The 20,558-nt window shown below is 38.8% G+C and overlaps 2 protein-coding genes and 1 pseudogene across 8 annotated transcripts in view; 1 reads left to right on the top strand and 2 right to left on the bottom strand.

Moving 5' to 3' along the window:
• Positions 1–4,632: 4,632 nt before the first annotated feature.
• LOC104799067 lies at positions 4,633–6,515 on the bottom strand. Its single transcript, XM_010521396.1, has 2 exons — positions 5,087–6,515; positions 4,633–4,751 (listed from the first exon to the last, which is right to left on the bottom strand). Exons 1-2 carry the CDS (start codon positions 6,324–6,326, stop codon positions 4,717–4,719), a joined length of 1,275 nt encoding a protein of 424 aa, XP_010519698.1. The 5' UTR covers positions 6,327–6,515; the 3' UTR covers positions 4,633–4,716.
• Positions 6,516–7,391: 876 nt separating this feature from the next.
• LOC104799689 lies at positions 7,392–16,473 on the bottom strand (annotated as a pseudogene).
• A 1,284-nt stretch (positions 16,474–17,757) lies between these two features.
• Positions 17,758–20,558, top strand: part of LOC104799066 (NADPH:adrenodoxin oxidoreductase, mitochondrial) — a 5,175-nt gene continuing 2,374 nt past the window's right edge. The window contains exons 1-8 of one of the 7 annotated variants that reach the window (XM_010521392.1): positions 17,758–17,866; positions 18,516–18,667; positions 19,001–19,105; positions 19,197–19,310; positions 19,464–19,517; positions 19,675–19,791; positions 20,336–20,445; positions 20,532–20,552. In XM_010521392.1, coding sequence (XP_010519694.1) covers positions 18,539–18,667; positions 19,001–19,105; positions 19,197–19,310; positions 19,464–19,517; positions 19,675–19,791; positions 20,336–20,445; positions 20,532–20,552 — 650 coding nt within the window. In that variant the 5' untranslated portion in view covers positions 17,758–17,866; positions 18,516–18,538. The other 6 variants (XM_010521390.1, XM_010521389.1, XM_010521391.2 and 3 more) reach the window with 6 other exon arrangements.

Genomic DNA, 20,558 nt, shown 5'->3' with positions numbered 1-20,558 from the left:
TAGCTTCATTACGTTTCTTGTTTTATTTTATTTTCAATTGTTTACTCTATTAAATATTATGTATTTCTCTATTTATTCTTTATTATATCCGTTTCTTCTTTATGTAATAAAGCTAATACGAATTTCTCCCTTATAAAAGTGATATAATGACTACGATATTAATGAGCACGACGTTCTAACATAAATACATTTTTTTCCGTTTCAATTGTTTACTCTATTAAATATTATGTATTTCTTTATTCACTCTTTAACATAACCCAAGTTCTAGTATAAATATAGTTTTTGTTTTATTTTCAGTTGTTTACTATATTTATTATGTATTTCTCTATTCACTCTTTACCGTAACCGTTTAGTAATAAACCTATAATGAAGTTCTCTATTTAATTCTCCATTTACTCCAAAATATAGTTATAATGGAAATTTTGAATGACCAATCAAAATTTACAAATTTGCCACATGGATGATTATGTGGATGATAAGGTGGCTTCACCACAATCCTTTAAATTCTTTTATTAATATATATAGATTTTTAAATAGTTACATAAATAATATCTTGAAAATTATAATATAATAAAGTTTTTTTAACAGCAAGGATTCATATTTTTTACGTAATTTTTACATTCAGATATCATATGATAAAATTCTAATTTATATTATTATCTCACTGTGATCAATTATATATAGATTTAATAAAGTCAACTTTAATTACAAATAAATCTATCATACTACTTCATCAAAAAAGGTAACAATGTAATTTTTTTATGAATAAATGTCACGTTAGAACCATCCAAAATAGAATTACACAAATTATTTCCTTATCTTTTTCCAATTAAAAGTCCTATATATATACACATATATATGGTTTTGCATGTATACATTATACACTTATATGTACACGTATAAACATATACATATACACATACGCATGGATGCATGGATGACACAGACATATATATATATATATATATATATATACATGTATGTATGTATATGGGGGTATACGAAATCGCTATGTGCAAGGACATTTAGATTTTGAATTTTATATTTATTTAAAATTTGATATTTGTGTCACTTTGCTAGTGAGAAATATGATAACAGGGATTCAACAAATGGTTTCCAATTCGATAATTATTTTATAATATCAAATTAAATGCGTGTTATATTTATACGATTGTTAATTTATAAATCTACAGAAGTGGAAGTAACAAAGCATTAATTGAAAAATAAAAATTAGAAACTGCGTAGTGTTTATTCCCAAAGTTGTCCTTTTCTCGTAGGCAATTAATACATGCTTTAATAATCCAATCAATGGTCCAACACTGTTTAGTATAAATAGAATAAAATGCAGAATCTTAATATTAATTTATAAATAATAGAAAAGCATGTTTTAAGACATTAAAAATAAATTATTTCAACTTCAAATACTAAAATAGAGTTGAACCTCCTAATATTTTAGTTTATGGAGATTAGAGATCTAAGAGAAAGAACAGAGCTTGAAGGCTTCAAAGAACAACGAAGAAGATGAGAGAAAAAGGCCAGAGAAATAAAGGAATTTTCTTGTATTGAATAATGCTCACTGTACACTTTACACAACATACAAGCTCGATATATATACAACTCATTTGTGGTCCCAATACAAAAAGCAAGTAGCAGAGGATGCAAGTCCGTTAGCAGACAAGAATAACCCCGCACATATAAGGTCTACCTTCTGTACATCATAGCTCAGAATCATTGCAGCTTCATCTCCAAGTATTGGAGATTAATACTCCCCCTCAAGATGGAGAATACAGATTATGTATTCCCATCTTGAGTAAAAGTCGATGGAATTGTTCGAGATATAAAGGCTTGGTGAGCAAATCTGCTAGTTGATTCCCTGAAGATACGTGAGCTAAGGATAAAAAACCAGACTTAACCTTGTCACGGACGAAGTGGCAATCGATTTCAATATGTTTAGTCCTCTCGTGGTAGACCGGGTTTGTAGCAATATGTAGTGCAGATTTACTGTCACAATGTAACTGAATTGGAGTGGACTGCGAAATACCGATGTCATGAAGAAGAGCAGATATCCAAACCAATTCTGAGGTAGTTTGAGCCAAAGCACGGTACTCTGACTCAGCGCTGCTCCGGGAAATTGTTGATTGTTTCTTCGATTTCCATGATATCAAGGAACGACCAAGAAAAACACAGAATCCCGTAACAGATTTCCTCGAATCTGGGCAAGCTGCCCAATCTGCATCAGAAAATCCAATGATATCAAGGCTGTTATCAGCAGGGTAGAAAAGACCCTGACCTGGAGCATTCTTGATGTATCGAAGCACTCGTAACGCAGCCTGGTAGTGAGAATCTCGGGGGCAGGACATATATTGACTAAGCTTTGTGACACAAAAACTGATATCGGGACGCGTAACAGAGAGATAAATAAGTTTCCCAATCAACTGCCGATATCTAGTTGGATCAGACAAGAGAGTACCAGAGTCCTGGCTGAGTTTCAGCTTTGTTTCCATGGGAGAAGATAGAGGCCGACAACCCAACATCCCAAATTCTTCCAATAACTCTAAGGCATATTTTCTTTGGCAGATTTGAATCCCTTCTTTGCTCCGAGCCACTTCAATGCCAAGAAAATATTTCATGCTACCCAAGTCTTTGATCTGAAATTCTGATTGCAGCTTGTTGCGAAGCTCATCAAGTAGCTCAGAATCGTTACCTGTTATGAGCAGGTCATCAACATAAACTAGCACCACAACAACAGCAGATTTGTGATGTCGAACAAACATAGAAGTGTCTGATTGGGATTGAGTAAATCCGGCAGCCAGAAGTACAGTGGAGAGTTTGTGATTCCATTGCCTCGAGGCCTGTTTGAGGCCATACAATGATTTGTGCAATCGACACACATAATTCTCAGCAAATGTCTCCCCCTGAAGATGTGCATAGCCTGGTGGGAGAGTCATATAGATTTCCTCTGTGAGATCTCCATTAAGAAAGGCATTAGAGACATCAAAATGATGGAGAAGCCAGTTGTTTGCTGCGGCAAGAGCTAATAACAATCGAACAGAAGTCAATTTCGCAACAGGACTAAATGTATCAGAATAATCGATGCCTTCCATCTGCGTGTAACCCTTAGCAACGAGGCGAGCTTTGTGTCTCTCAATCGAACCATCAGGATTGTATTTGACTTTGAAAACCCATTTACAGCCAATCGGTTTCTTTCCAGGGGGCAAAGAACAGACGGACCAAGTCTGGGTCCGAGTTAAAGCTTCAAGCTCCAAGACCATTGCTTTTCTCCAATGATCGAACTTGACAGCTTGGGTGTATGATGTTGGTTCAGGTGTAGAAGAGATGGATAAAGTGAAATGGCGAAAGGATGGTGTAAGGCTAGCATAAGACAAATATTTGGTTAATGGATGAGAGGTGGTGGTTGTAACAGGTGGTGGAGAATCATGGGTGAGATAATAGCAGTGATAGTCGGATAGATATAATGGTGGCCTAGTTTGTCTATGTGGCCGAGTAGTATCTTCTGACATACATTCAAGAGAGGGAGGAGTAAGCATGAGAGGAGAAGGGGGATTAGGAGTATCTGACGAGTTTTGAGGTGGAGATATTGGTTGTGGTGTAACAGGGGAATGAGGAACAACAGTGGATAAAGGGAGTTGGAGAGGAGATATTTGGTCTGGAGGTGAGTGTGAGTCATACAGATAGTATGGATTTGGCTTGGGATCTAGGAAGTCTAGGGTGGTCTGAGGCAGTGACTCGGTTTTAAAAGGAAAGGTAAGTTCATGAAATATGACATTTCTTGAGATAGAAATGCATTGAGTTTCTAAATCAAGAACTCGATAACCTTTAATTCCAGTGGGATAGCCAAGAAAGACTGAAGGTTTGGCTCTAGGAGAAAATTTGTGGCGATTTGGTGGGTGAGTAGACACAAAACAGAGGCAACCGAAGACACGTAAGTGTGCATAGGTAGGCTTGGTAGAAAGGAGGACTTCGTAAGGAGATTTGAATTGAAGAACAGGGGTTGGAGTTCGGTTTATCAAGTATACGGCAGTTGCAACGCAGTCACCCCAATAGCAAAGTGGTATATTAGATTGAAAAAGAAGTGATCTTGCAACATTCAAGATATGTTGATGCTTACGCTCCACAACCGAGTTTTGTTGTGGAGTATAAGGACATGAAAAATGATGAAGGATACCTTTCTTTGAGAGTAAAGAGGTGAAAGATAACTCAGGAGCATTATCGGATCTGATCGTTTTTACTGTCTTTTGGAATTGTGTTTGAACCATGGACAGAAAATCAGAAAAATAGACAGAAACATCACTCTTTGATTTAAGTAGGTAAACCCAAGTTGCTCTTGAGAAATCATCAACAAGAGTAAAAAAGTATTTGTGTCCTGAAATGGTGGGCACACTAAAGGGACCCCATACATCAAGATGTACTAAATCAAAAACAGAAGAAGATGAAGTCGAAGAAACGGGAAATGGAAGACTGCGTTGCTTTGCCATTGGACAGACTTGACACTGAAAATTGTCTTTCTTGGCTTTGTTGAAAACTGGTTCCAAAGAGTTTGCCGAGTTTTTGATGCTGAAAGAAGAAGGGTGACCAAAACGGAGATGCCAAACATCAGGATTGGAAAATGTGTTGGCTGTGTAGGGTGGTATGGACAGTGGCTGAGAAGAAGAGTTCGGGATCCGCATTTCAAGGATGTATAGGTTCTGCCGTGCATCACCTTTTCCAATCATCGAATCCCGAATATGGTCCTGGATGATATAAGAGTTGTGAGTGAATGTGACAGTATAAGAGGTATTCTTGGTGAGGGCACTTACACTAATGAGATTGAAACGGAAATCTGGCACAAACAAAACAGAGGATAAAACGAAGACAGGAGAAATATAGACAGTGCCAGATCGATTGACGGAAACTAGAGATCCATTTGGTAAGGTAATGGTGATTTGGGGAATTGAATGTATGTCAGAAAATAATTTCTCATCACAACAGACATGGCAGGTGGCACCGGTATCCAAGATCCACACAGCGGAAGTAAAAGAAGGTGTTTGTAGAGTGGTGGTTAAAACAGAGAAAGAAGGGAGAGTACCTGGAGAGAGAGAATGGGATATGTTCGGAGAAGCTGTAAGTTCTGGATCAGAGAGAGAGCTGCTCAGGCCTTGAAACTGCGAAGTAAACTGGGCCAGCAAGGTGTGAGCCTGTTCCAGAGCCGTCGTCCCAGAGCCAGAACCTGTCGAAGTAGAAATAGGCGCAGCAGTATCAGCGGGGTTGCTTACCAGATTAACCGAAGAAGATTTGCGATCTCCTCCATAGTTTCTGGATTTAGGAATAAAGGCCTGCTTCGAGGTCCAGTTCGGCAGCGACTGATACTGAGGGCCTTTGTAGTTCGCAGGATAACCATGGAGTTTGAAGCATTTGCTCATGGAATGGCCCAGCATGCCGCAGTGAGAGCAGAAGAGTCGTGGACGAGAACCAGAGTTGAACTGGGCCGACGGAGGAGTAGGGAGAATAGCCCGTGATTTATGGGCCGAGAAATGAGGCCCAGTCTGAAAAACAGCAGCATCATTGTTGCCAGGGAGAGTGAGGCGTTGTTGCTCCTCTTGAGCGACGAGGTTGAAGGCACGAGAAATATCCGGCAGAGGGTCCAACATCAAGATCTGGCGTCGGGCAGGTGTGTAAGAATCATTGAGACGCATCAAGAAATTTACCACATTTCTACGCTCAATGAGATCTAGCCAGCGGCGTTCAAGGGAGCAAGAACAGTGTCCACAGCTACACACCGGGAATGGCTCATGATTTTTGAGCTCTTCCCAAAGAGAGGTCATCTTGGTGAAATACATGTTCAGATCCATGGAGCCCTGGTGAAGAGAGTCCAGCTGATGTTGGATGTTGTAGAGTTTGGCTGCGTTTTTCTGTTTAAACCGGGATTCCAGGTTTTTCCAAACAGTAGCAGCATCATCCATGTACACGATCAAGCTGGCGATTTCAGTAGAGACAGCGTTGGTGATCCAGGTGGAGACAAGAGCATTGCACCGTGCCCAGGAACCAGAGTCAGGATGGTCATCAGATGGCTTCTTGACAGAACCAAGAACAAACCCTAGTTTGTTCTTTGCCAAGAGGGCTTTTTCAACAGATCTGGACCAAACGCTGTAGTTGGCTTCACCGAGGAGTTTTTCCGACACCAGAATAAGACTGGAGGAGTCAGCAGCATGTAGGTACAGAGGGTTGGCATAAGGATCTGTTGTTGCCATGGTTGAGGATGAGGCAGCAGAGTTGGGAGTGACAGATCCAAGAGAGGGGCTGTGTTGTTCTTCGGGCAAAGAGGCCATGGTTGAGAGAAAGAGGTTAAAAAAAAAGAAGGAGAGAGCAAAGACCGAGAAACAAGAAAAAGGGTATCAAACTGTGAGAAACTGGATGCTCTGCTCTGATACCATATGGAGATTAGAGATCTAAGAGAAAGAACAGAGCTTGAAGGCTTCAAAGAACAACGAAGAAGATGAGAGAAAAAGGCCAGAGAAATAAAGGAATTTTCTTGTATTGAATAATGCTCACTGTACACTTTACACAACATACAAGCTCGATATATATACAACTCATTTGTGGTCCCAATACAAAAAGCAAGTAGCAGAGGATGCAAGTCCGTTAGCAGACAAGAATAACCCCGCACATATAAGGTCTACCTTCTGTACATCATAGCTCAGAATCATTGCAGCTTCATCTCCAAGTATTGGAGATTAATATAGTTGTTTTAGTTTTTTTTTAAAAAAATCTAAGACGCAAAAATTTAACATCATATATATCTAATATAATATTGACTGGTCCGAATCAAAACTAACTATTGTAAATTATTTTAAATTTAACTTCACGTTTCTTTTGATACAATTTATTCCAGTTCAGAAATTATAATTAAATGGTTACTTAATTTAAATTACTTCGTTTTGGTTAAAATATAATTGATAAATTATATTTTGATTATGATATATAAACTAACAATAATCAAATTTAAATTCCATCCGCTCACAACCATAAAATATAATAATCATTAGCTTCTTCTATGCGATGACCATTAGAATCTATCTATCTATATATATATATATATATCGACAACTTCAATCCACAGGAAATCAATACGCAATTCATTTTTTTTTAATTGTTATATACAAACAAAACATAAAAGGACATTCCTCTTGACCCAAATAACCGAACTTTTGTGACATGAAAACCATCCTCCAAAATTATACAGACCAATTGTTGAGGTTTTTTTTTTTTTTTTTTTTGGACAACCAGGATGGTTTTTCGGGTCGGTCTGTCTACATCCACCCTAGTCCCGGGACCAGTCTTTGTATATGGACCAATTGTTGAGGTTAGAGGTTAGTGTAGTATTTCATGCAACAAACTAAAAAGACCCTACTATCCCCTATTGCCCCAACAAAATTCTTACAGCACAAAACACCATATTCTCAACAGCAGGTTTCTATTCAGTCATTGGGATCTATCTATTACCTTTCTCTGCTTCGGCTAAATCATCAGCGAATCCATCCAACAAATAATCACAGATCTCAAGCAACTGATCGGCCAAAGGAGGGATGGTGGGGGTACCGGCCATTGTTGTAAAGATGAGCATTGAACTTGATCTGCCACACGTCCTGTCTCTCTGCCACTGTATTCCAATCTCCGTACCTTTTCTTGGATTGTCGAGAGATCCATGGGACATTTCACAATGTCTAGATAGTCAGTGCCTCCTTCCTCGATACCGGTTTCAGGAAAAGGGTATGACACTTCTTGGTTTCATCTCAGTGTGTCCACTATGCTCTCTAAGATGTTTGACAGGCCAACCTGTTTGAACAGAACCCAAAAACCAAAAGAAGAAGAAAAAAATGAAGTGACAGCTTGACGAACAATGTATTTGTTCCCATGATCCATGCATTTCTAGACTTTCGATCTGAGATTTCTCGTTCAAGTTTTCAGTGCAATACGAACCCGTTTAAGATGGATTAACTAATCTATGAAAACAAGTGATACAACTGAATCTCAGATGCAGCAGCTATGCCGAATAATCAACAGAGAACAGAACAGGATAAAAACACAAGGTGGGTTATATATCGGATATGAAAACGCTAATGAGTAAGACAGTGACTAGCAATGGTTAAATAATTACAGAACCCTAATGAGTCTTAAAAAGTAGAGCAAATGTAGTAGTGAAGAATGTTTTACCTCTCCTTTTCTTCTCCGTTTCGGTTGAGGTTTGTCCATCTCGGATACATAGCAGCTTCTGGAGCTATGGCCTCTTTCTGGCATTCTTCTTACGTTTCTTCTCGATCGGTGATCTTCTAAATATACTTTTTCCCTTACATCTGGTTGAAGCTTCTTTCTCTTCTTCTTGGCTTTTTGCCGTTCCTCTTCCTTCCTCTCTCTCCTTCTTACTTCTGCATATCTTAGAATCTCAGCTATCTGTCCGGGTTCATCTGACACCACCAAGCCATCATAACTTCTTCTTGCCCTCCCTTTCGTGTGCCTCTCCGTAGTTCCCTCTTCTCCCCACCAAACTCTATCCCCTCTGGGTCTCCCCTCCGACAAGCCCTCTGCTATTCTGAAACTTTCCTGCCCCTGAAAGCTCGCAAGCTCAGCCATTCTTTTCGTTTTCCAGGACTCGAACTGCGGACTCTCTTCAAGACTACTCCAGTCATTTTCAAATCTCTCCTTAGAATGTTTTATAACGAGTTTCTTCTGAGGTTGTTCTCTTTCTGTCGGGGGCCGTATCACAAGGTGGAACCTCCCAGATTCAGCTTGATCTCTATATCAGAACTTACTGAAGGTTGTGGGATAAGCCTGCACGAGACAACCTGCTCTCTTTCTGTATTAGACGATAGTTGCTCAGAAACAGATACCTTGTGAGATTCGCTCGACCATCTATCTCCGCTAACTGAAGGCAGCATAGATCGTGAAGGCCTATAATATTCAACTTGTAACTCTTCGGGAATTGCTTTATTCGAAATCTTGATTTTGCAGATACTGGATGAGGGCTTAGCCCCAGTTTCTATATCAGACACAGCTGATTGGTCGGAACATCCTGGAGCTTCCGGAACAGGGTTATCAGTGGGGCCAGTAAACCTAAATCTCAAAGGTGGCCCTTAGTCTTCAAAGTTGAAGTCTCACCTTCGGGAACCTCAACCATGGGAACTTTCACAACGGTTTTTTGTGCAGATTTGCTCTTTACAGGTTTTGGCTTGGTCTCTGCTGAAAGATCCGAAGCAGTTGGCTTTCCAGCAGACCCTATGCCCATATCTTCAGGCTGAGACTGTATTTTCTCTGTACTTTGGGGCAGTGGTTATTGGTTCTCCTGTATCCATACTGACCATCAACAAGCAAGACAACACAGTAAAAGAAATGCTTTTCTCTTCGGAGATACTAATGGATTCATAACTTCGTTAACCAAGGAACCATACCTGACCGCAGGCTCCACATACAAAGTTCTCTCGTGCCGATTTCTTTTCCTTGAAAACCTGCTTTAAACCAAGAGAAGAGGCAATTAAAAACAAAAAGTGAAACTGGAATACCTTTAGGTTATCACCCAGTATTTTGACCTTCCTTGGAAGGCTTAATAACAGAGCTACCAAACTGCCAAAAGAGGAGAGGGTACAAGGTGATCCAACGCCTGAACTGAAAAGAAAAAGATGATGATTGGTTTCTCTTCAATGGCATTTGCTTTACTAACAGGTTCAACAGTCTGTGCCCTTATAATGGGTCGTGGAGGAGGAAAGGATGTGCATTCTCTTCAATGGCATTTGCTTTGGTTTTCTTTTTTTTCTTCTTCTTCCCATCATCTGAATAACCATCACAGTGACAGTCTAGCAATTTTTTCACAAAAAAGGGTTAAAAAGCACATACTCTCCATGAGCAATTGGCTCTTCAATTTCTTCTTGTATTTCAACTTGAGGCCTCCGCCTCATCTTGAGGCCCTTAACACCATCTAGTGGCCTCTTCCCCTTCCTCACACTCCTCAGCATCAAGTAGATTTTCTAGATCCCTTCCGATTCATTATCATTATCGTCCCCATCAAAAGCCGATAAGGACTGAAATTGCCGATCCCAAATCTCCTGACATTTTTCCCGTGCCTGTTGTTGCAACTGTAGGAAAGACATTCTCTGCCCACGAGCATAGTTACATATGGTTGTAGGATCAACCCTAATGCTAGACACAGCCTGCTTAGCGATTATCTTATCGGAAACATTGAACTTGAGAAGTACCTAGAAAAAAGATCCACCAAACATAACATGTGGTCGACAAACCAAGATGCCGTTTAGTTTCACCTGAACAAGTAGCAACGTTTACGCAGAATGAAGAAAAGATACTTTCGGTTACCGGAAACGTAAATGAAAGAATCATACCTCTCGAGCAGCCTCCATGCTTAATCTGCGAAGATCAGCATCTGTATCTGTGACAGTGGAACCCCCACGACCTGATGCTTCCTTTTTTCTTTGCAAGTCCAGCAAGAGCAATAGCTTCATCCGGGAGCTGAGTCACTGCAGCCGCGGTGCCGGCAGGCAACGTTAGTTTTGTGATTCCTAAATGTTTGAGCCGATACAGTCCAGCTAGCATACTCTCATATGCACATACCTAGACCAACAAATCATATTAGAACTCATGCATCTTCAAACTTATTTACCAGACTCTGCTCCAAAAAGGTTGTAAATTGCGATTTTAAATTACAGAAAATAGATTTAAAAAGAAAAAGATAAGGTGGAAAAAACAAAAGGCAGGAATTGAACAGTCCTCAGACTGGAACTTAAATGATGGTGAAACTTACATGCTCTGGAGCCACCATCTTTTGAAGTTCACTCCCAGGTGGAATGTGAAAATCATGTTTCATGAACCAGCAAGGTCGGCCACTTCTATCCTTCTGCAATTTGAATGTCAATATAAAGGAATACAATGCAACGAAAAATCTATCACGAAAACGCATGGAAATGAAAAATGAATAAATGAGCAATCACTGTCTTCATGATTAAGTGCAATCGTGCATGGAAATCTTACAATCTGTTACCTTCAAAACAGCACAAGCTTTCATCTTTTTTCTCATCTGCAGCAATTGGCTGGTGCAATCCACGCTTCATAAATTCTCGGTCACTAAGTATGTCCTGGAGACATTACCTCCATCAGGGGTTCCTGAAAATGTATTCTGTGCCCCATTAATTTTACGGTATACAGAAGGAGAAGCTTAATCAATCTCCTGAGACCTAAACATAACCAAAATAAACATCCCGTTTCTCTTCGATTATTCCCCCACAATTAACACGCATCGTATATCCTTTTACTTCCACATCTTCTACACCCCTCCATGACCCTTAAACTTTGTACAGAGAGCAAGTACATATACACATATCCAATGAAGGAGCTAAAGGATATATTGATAATGCCTAAGATAATGGTATTTAATTCTGTTGAGCTGTCACTATCCATTAATAAGCAGCCAAGTCTTCATACGAAAATAACTTGCCATGAAACTATTATTGATGAATAAGAATAACAGCACCCACGGATGGTAATTGTAATGGAGAAATCTTGTAAAATCAAACCAGTTGTCCAACAACAGGTATCCTGTCAATATAGTCTGTTGATTGCACCCTGACTACAACCAGTTCGTATCTCCCCAAGGAAAGGAGACTTTTCACCAGGTTCAAGAATCTTAAAATTCCCTAATGTGTCACTTTGATTGCCCAACAACTGCCCATTTTGATCTCCTGGGAATGACTTCTGATAAGAAGCAATGGCCTCTCTTCACAGTACCTACAAGAACAGAAGAAACTAAAAGATAGCTTTTCAGTTAAATTCCTTTCCACCTAAACACCACACACAGTTTGTAAATTGCTACTTTGACTATCATGACGGTATCACTCAGCTTTATAAAGCCAACAAGACGGAAGAATCTCTGTACAAATCCCTCATATTTATCTGATCATAAGAACCCTAGAACTATTGGTCCAACAAGACGGAATAATGCGTATTAAAAAGTTAAATAATATTGATTTCTAGCAAAAGAAAATTCCAAACCTCAATTTTAGCATCAATATGTCGGTTTATATCCATATGTTATTTTGACAAACCAATTTTTATTTAGTTGCCATATAAATATCTAAACTAGATCCATGGCCATAAACCAATTTTTGTGAATACAGACTTCACAAAAGTTTGCAGGGAAGACTATAGAGAGAAATTCTTACTCCATCTTGACGATCGAAAATTAATTTAGCTCGTCTCAACTTTCTATCGGGCTCCCATATTATACTGTCCAACCATGCCTCATCCCCTACATCCGGCATATTTCTTGCTTGCAACGCTTGTCCGCTTAAACGTCTAAGAGCATCACTTTCAAGTAGCTCTAAACTGCCCCCTTCAGCATCATCATTTTCACCAAGGTTATCCTCCTTCCATTGAGATTCTAACCTTAGGAGTTGAGGATGATGTCTGCTTTTGTAAAGGGACTCAGATGTAGATTGAGGACTTATTGGGCCGAAGGAATCCAAGGGATTGACAAAGGAAGACGAGACCGTATTATGATCAGCCTGATCTTGGCTTTTAGGATTTACTGAGTTTAACCTATCATGTTCAGTCACTGACTTTGTTCCTCTGACAAATGCACCTTCCAACTCAACTCCAGATTCAATGTTCTCCCCAGAATTATCACTAATTTGAGGAGAAGCTTCCCAATGAATTCGCTGCTCCCACTCTTGCTGGTCAAGTGGGAAAACTTCCGCAGATAATTTGGACTGCCCTGTAGGTAAATGATCATCTGTTACGTCCTCCTTTAATGGTTCACCTTCCGTGTACTACTCTGGAGAAAGCCAGGTCTGGACCCTCTCTATTTGGCGAGTACCCATCCAACAGAATCATCTCAGTTCGTTTTGCATTTGAACAAAACCTATTATGGCTCTTCAGGTACACCGCATCATCATCTTTAACAAGCTCACAGATATCCATAGATTTGTATTTGTCTGGAAGAGAGAAGGCTATTACATAAGAGTACAAACAAAATAGGAAACACAAAACTAAAAGAGGAATAGACACAGTTGAAAAGGCAATGAAAGAGGGGAAAAAGAATAATTAAATTTGCATTCAACCTAAAGAAGGTAAGGTGGCAACTCTTGTTTTAAAAGCACCAGATTCAACGATTTATATATATCTGTCAATAAGAATTGGAGCTAACAACAGTGGTTGCTTCATGCTTTCAACAGTTGCTGGCTATTAGAGCATGAGGGGAAAAAAGCTTTGTTTATTTTTAGAAGAAAAATGCAGGGTTCAGCTAACTCTGTAGCTTTAATAAGAAACACAAATGTAACCACCTTTACTTTAGATCACATACCTCTACAAGTGAAATATCTGCGTTCTCTCTTGTCTCATTTCTGTGGTAGCTCCTGAATAGCAAATATCTCAGAGAATCATAAGCATAGGCAACGGAGCAGAACTTTTCTCATCTAATGAACAAAACAAAATCCCATGAAGTCATCTGCCTCCCCCTGCCCAATGATTTAATGAGAGCATGAACAAAACAAAATCCCACAGTTCAGATCCAGGATATGTCAGGCACACTGACCTCCTCAGCATCTTTTGTATCTGTCTGATCCTCTTTGCTAACCTCCTTTACAGACTCCAAAGTCGTGTCTTCCTCCAAGAAAACTACAGAGGATTAACTTCTTGATAACCTAAGAATTTAAAGAAAAACTTGACTATGGTTTGGTATAAATTTGGGACCAAATAATCTAACTAGACCTCTTCGAGAGATTGCATTTCAATAGCAAACCTGGCTCGTTCTCTTTCGTATCAAAATCTCTTTTGACCAGGTCATGCTCCTCACTTTCTTCTTCCTCATCATAATCGTCTTAGTCAAATATAGAATCTTTGGTCTTCAAACTAGCATAAGGAACTTCAGCTAGAAAATACTCGTTTTTGGGCAGTAAATGATCTTCCTCACTAGCATTCTCAGGGCCATTATATTTTTCATCAGTATCCTCGTAATCAACAGCATTCTCAGCCTTTCTATCATAATCTGCAATAGGAAGTTTCATTACAATCGCTGGCGCTGATGATCAGAATTTGACAGTGTAAATAACGCAACTGCTACAAACAGGACTTGTTGCAATGTTGCAGATCTTAAAATCCATAAAACTAAAGTAACACATACAATCAAGTTCCGCCTGTGTTTTTCACCAAATTATTCATCATCAGCAATATAACATAACAACAGAATTAACATAGTTAGGAAGAGTCCAAGACAAAAAGAACATTGGAATGACAGCGGTAACTCATCTCCGAAATGCTTTCAAAATAAGGATAAATTCGAACTAGAAATAGAAAATCAGAGGTACTAACAGAACAGTAAACACTTCACAAGATAGACAATGCTGGAAGACAAAATCACCTTGTTCAGCTGGGTCATCTGTCGTAGGTTCGGATTTTTCCAACAGCTGTTGAGTTTGAAAACACAATTTTAGCATCTAAATAAGCAAAACGAGAAGAAAGAGTAGCACTCAAGGCTCAAACTACAACCCAACCAAGGACTTCAGGAAACAATTTGACAAAAGGTGAAGAAAAAGTTACCTCTATATTTGGGAGAGATGTTCCTTGGCATCCTGTAAATTATAATGACATTATTGGAAGAGGTATATCTCTGATAGACATTTTATCACAACCAAAAAGAGAAAAAAGGTTCAGTGTTAACATAATCACAATTGACAGAGAAGTTTGGTTACCTCATCAAGGTAACCAGCATCCAGGTCCCCGGAGTTGTCAACATTTCCAAACATAAATCCCAGGTTAAAATCCCTGCTCTCATCCTCTTCATCATCATCTGTAAAGGAGAACAGGCAAAACAATGCAGAAGATGCCAGATATTAGTGTTCCCCTATCAAGCATATTCGACCAAAAAAATATGGAGAATTCACAAATGTAAAGGAGAAAATGCAAGACAATGCAGAAGATACCAGATACTAGTGTTCCCCTATCAAGCATATTCAACTAAAAAATGGAGAATTCACTATTTTTTTCTGCTGGAGAATAAAAAATTTTAATCACCACAAAAAGTCTCAGAAACAATGGGTGCATTCCACAAGCACCAAAGGAGACACGGCCACATAGAACAATAACAGACTACGTAACTAATGAAGGGGATTAGCAGTGCAGAACAAAACAAATATAATAAACGAATTTAAACAAGTGATCCCATATCTAACCCGAAGAACTGTGGTTGTACGAACGGTTGCCGTTGGGTTCCATATCCACGAGAACAAAGCTTCAAATGTAAAACTGAGAGTGAGAGAATGGGAACTTGGGAAGACAAGCTGGCTGTTCAGAGCACAAAAGATAGAAAAAGTGTTAGCAGAACAACATCAGATTACAACGGCAACCTAAAAGAGGTCGGAACAGCAACTGAAACAAATACAAGCATACTAAACAGCTTTGCAACACAGGCTATATTCCTTTATCTGAACCCTGTCCCCTTTAGCTTCCAGAGTTAGTTCAGAGAGTCAAGAGTCTCTAAAATCAAGAAGTTGTTCATTTAACCTAAGACTCAAATTTTGTAGAATCAAAAGCTAGAGAAAAATAACATAGAGGGCATGATTACTCCCTCTGAATTTTGCCTCAAGTCTTTTTTTGTTTAGATTAATTACCCACACAATATCATTACTCTTCCATATCAAGGGAGTAACTCAAACATCAAACATAATAATTGTGGAACCATACATTCATTGATCATTGGCATGGACAGAAACCAAACATCAAAATAAGGCAATTTAGGGTGAGCTAACATAAGCATAACCGCATGATATCTATGTTCAAATCCCAATCAAAAGTTGCAAGAAAATTACTTGCCTCCAGGAAGTTTTATAGAAACCAAGAAACCAACTTTACCCATTAGTCTAGCCACAAAAGATTACAAGTAAACCTAAAAGTCTAGCTAAACTTAATCATTTCTATGAAAACGGCGACGAGACCATCGAACCAGAGTTTCCAGTCAGTTTTCAGGCGACATATCCAGTTAAAAGTACCAGAATGGGTTGTCAGATACACAATCTTGAATCTTGATCCAACACAACGAGGGACCCAAATACGAGGCAAAATCGACTAAGCAAGTCCGATAACCCAACCAAGATCGAGTTTTCCTCCGACCAGCGCAGAGAAATCGGCCATTTTGTGGCGCCTTCCGTGTCTTCATTCACTAAGTTAATGCTCGCAACGCCGAATAACAAAGCCCAGTGACTGGTTGGCCTCGCCGCTGCCGGAAAAGGAAAAACCCGCGACACCCACACGGAGGAAGCCGGAGGAGACAGAGAAAAAACTCACCGTGGACAGACGGAGACGACGAAAAACTCTGACAGCGACGGTGAACTTTTTCCGATGGGCTTTAACAGAAACTTTTTCCGATGGGAACAGCGATCACGAGGAAGGCGACGGAGGACAAAACCTCGCGGGAAGAAGCTTGTCTCGGACGCCTTCTTTGAATCTTGATTACTTCTTTATCCGTTTAAGAACTCTTCGTATATTTCACTTAAGCCCTAAATAATTCAATATTTATGTTCTAAGCCTACTTATCTGTTATAATTGTGTTGATCGATGGTGTTAATTGTTTTTTTATACAAAGAAAATTTGTCTCATCTTATTTGGGATCTATGTTATGTCGGTTATAAAAATATCATATCTTAACAAACAAATCAATTATTAAATAATTTCACTGGTGTTATTGATATCTACAATGTATTACCAGTCTAAGTTAATTCAAAAAAAATATTAAAAAAATCTTTTAGTTATTTATTTGAATTGACGTCTTTTTTTGTGTCGTTAAGGAAATTTACGATTAAATCTAATTAATTGGGGTAATTTTAATTAAACTATGGGCTAACAAAACATGTATTTTGAATTAATTAGGCGTTAAATATACATACAAACACACACACAAAATGTAAATATTGAATTATTTTGGGTAAATATACAAAGAGTTCGTGCACGGAAAAAAAGAAATAAAAATGCTTCGCTTGGGGTTTTGTCCTCCGTCCCCTTCATCGTGATCTCCGCTGGGAATATTACTCAAATAAACTATTTGGGTCGCAGTAATTTCAGTGTACACTATCGAAAAATTTTTTTTTCAATTTTAACCCATTTTTTAGTTGGAAAAGTCCGAAATACTCTTTTCATTTTATTATTTGCGACTTTATTACGACTAACATATAACTGATATACAACTTTTTTTAAAATCAATTGTAACTATATTTAGAATTAATTACGAAGTTATAATAACGAATTTGTTTTCGAACGGATAAAAATCGCGTATGTATTCATTAAGGGTAATTTCGTCTTTTCAAAAAAAAAGTGTTATGTTTTTTCTAGTGTATACCTGACAGGGAAAATCACCCAAATAATCCACTTGGGTCGCATACCACCGAAAAAAAAAAATTTCAATTTTAACCCATTTTTCGGTTGGAAAAGTCCGAAATACCCTTTTCGTTTTATTTTTTACGACCTTATTACGACTAACATATAACTGATATACAACTAAAATAAGATAGATGATTTTTTTGCCACCTTTATTAGAATCAATTGTAACTATATCTAGACTTAATTAATTACGAAACGTAATAACAAAGTTGTTTTCGAATGGATAAATATCGTAATTCAATTAAAGGTAATTTCATCTGTTATGTTTTCGGTGGTGTATAGGTGAAATAGATGTTACCAAGTGCCAAGTGGGGTTATTTGGGTAAAAAAAACTCCCGAAGGTGCGACCACTTGGGTCATTTGTGTAAAATTCCCATCTCCGCTCCCATCGGCAAATTTCGCCGTCTCTGTCGGATTTTTTCTTCGTCTCCGACTGTCCAGGGTGAGGTTTTTCTCTCTCTCCTCCGTCCTCCGTGTGGGTGTCGCGGGTTTTTCCTTTTCCGGCCGCGGCGAGGCCGAGCAGTCACTGGGCTTTGAAGTCTTCGGCGTTGCGAGCACAAAATTTGTGAGTGATGACACGGAAGACGCCACAAAGTGGCCAATTTCGTTGCGCTGGTCGGATAATGAAAACTCGATCTTGGTTGGTTTGTCGGACTTGCTTAGTCGAATAAGCCTCGTATTCGGGGCCTCGTGGTTTTGGGTCAAGATTGTGTATCCGACCATCCATTCTAGTGTTTTCCCTGGAAATGTCGCCTGAAAACTGGCTGGAAACCCTTCGATTCGATCGTCTCATAATCGCCGTTTCATAGAAATGATCGAGTTTAGTAGCCTTTTAGCGTACTAACAAATATACGCTATCTGATATCACATTTTCTCTGGACCTATGAATATCATTCTTTTTTCTTATTGGAGGTGGATTTTCTGTTGTTTCATTCAAGTTTGTCTTCATTTGGATTTTGGATATTTAATTTGAATCTCGTTTGCTTATTGATTTTGTAGGCTGAGGCTTTCTTCGAGTCCATTTGGTTGCTGCAAATAGAAGAACCATTGATTCTGTTCTGTTTGTTGTGTTTCCGTTGCTTTGAGATCAGGGAAAGAAGTTCAAAAGGCTGAGATGACTGTTTTTCGAGCATGGTATTCGTTATCCAGAAGAAGCTTCTCGACAGCTTCTTCTTCTTCTTCCTGTCCTCTGCATGTTTGCATCGTTGGAAGTGGTCCTGCTGGTTTCTATACTGCCGATAAGGTAACCTTATTATCTCTTCAATTCTCTTAATTGTTGAAGTCAGGGGCTTGAATACATAATATGTAGGTGTAGTCACAGACATGTTTGATTGTTATAATGATGGATTAAGGTGTGAATGATTCATATTCATCTAGAGGCTGTTACAAGAAACAAATTTTGCTTTCAATGGGCGGGTTAGCCTGTGAGCTGTGTGTGTGTATGTGTGTTTATGTGTGAACAAGGTTAGTGCATATGCATTTTCCTGTTTATGTTTGAATCTTAATGTCAACAGGATTTTGTTAATAATCACCAATTAAAGCTTTTTGACTTCCTCATTTGATTGCCGGAAACAAGTTACTGAAGGCGCATAAAGGAGCACGAGTAGACATAATTGATCGATTACCCACACCTTTTGGACTTGTTCGATCTGGTGTTGCACCTGATCATTCTGAAACTAAGGTTCCATCCATATATTTGTCAGCTTAATCTGATTGAAACCTGATAACATATTCTGAGTTGGACATGATTTTTACCAGAACTCTTGCTACAGATTGTGATTAATCAGTTCTCACGTGTGGCACAACATGAGCGTTGCTCTTTCTTCGGGAATGTAATGCTTGGTTCAGCTTTATCACTTTCTGAGCTGCGGGAGTTGTATCATGTGGTAAGAATTGGTAAAAAAAAATTGCAAGGTCTAAGTTCTTGATGTATATATAGAGCTAATTGTTTTCCTCTTTTCCTGAAATGTGAACCTATTCTTTAAAGAAACTCTTACCATGTTTAAGTCTTCAGCTCATTTTCTATATCTTGGGTCCAGGTTGTACTCGCATATGGTGCTGAAAGTGAAAGAGATCTTGGTATTCCGGGGGAGGTATGTCCAACCAAAGCTTCCATGTGATTAGTGGAGCTTCAGGGGCAGGTTTTGACATAAGTTAGATTTCAGTTGCTAATAGCTGTCAGATAGTTTTTGGTGATGTAGAAAATTGATGACTTTATTTTGTCGCTCATTATGTACATTCTGATGGCAGAATCTGAAAGGGATACACTCTTCGAGAGAATTTGTCTGGTGGTATAATGGGCATCCAGACTGCAGGAATTTAAACCCCGACTTGAAGAAGACCGATACAGCTGTTGTCCTTGGTCAGGTAATTTACACACGATGGTCTTTGACCATTATATTCAAAGATGCATATAAAGTCAGTAATCGGGTAACTGTTCTTTTGACCGGTCTAATGTTTTTCGTGGTTTATGCTTTTTTCATCTAGAGTGGATTTCAAGGAACATTTTAAAGCATGTTTTAATAACGAAGTATGGAGAGGTCTCAAATTAGAGAATCTGGGAGCAATGTTTTCCCCAGGATCTGCAAAGGGTTCTACAAATGTTTTCCATTTCAATTGTAGCTTCTTAAAACCATGAAGTAACTTGTAGGGATGAGTTGCTCTTATTTTCTAAAATAATTGAAACTTAGTGAATGGGATCTTATCTAGGTATGCTTAGTTTTCTTTGTTTCACCAGTTTCGTTAGCATCTACTTTTTTCCTAGGTAGTAGGTATACCTCTTTCTTGGTAGGTACTTCTCCATTATGAATTTTAGCATGTTTTATGTACTTGGGCAATGGGAAGTAAGACTTCATATTGGTAAATGCATTCACCGAGGTTTTTCTGACGAATGAAACATTCTATCTTTTAGGGCAATGTAGCTCTTGATATTGCTCGAATTCTTTTACGACCTAAGACAGAACTGGCGTCAACTGATATTGCTGACCATGCTCTGTCTGCACTTGAGGAAAGTTCCATAAGGTACCATCTAAACCTTCTGCCCCCTTATCTGTTTTGGTTGACAAGCAAATATAGTTTTCGTGATAGAGATAGCATTGCATGTACAGGAAGGTGTACCTGATCGGAAGGAGAGG

The sequence above is a fragment of the Tarenaya hassleriana genome, unplaced genomic scaffold, assembly GCF_000463585.1.
Source record: "Tarenaya hassleriana unplaced genomic scaffold, ASM46358v1 Cleome6, whole genome shotgun sequence".
Lineage (NCBI taxonomy): Eukaryota > Viridiplantae > Streptophyta > Magnoliopsida > Brassicales > Cleomaceae > Tarenaya > Tarenaya hassleriana.
The sequence above is the reverse complement of the archived record's forward strand: the minus strand, read 5'-3'. Positions and strand labels throughout refer to the sequence as shown.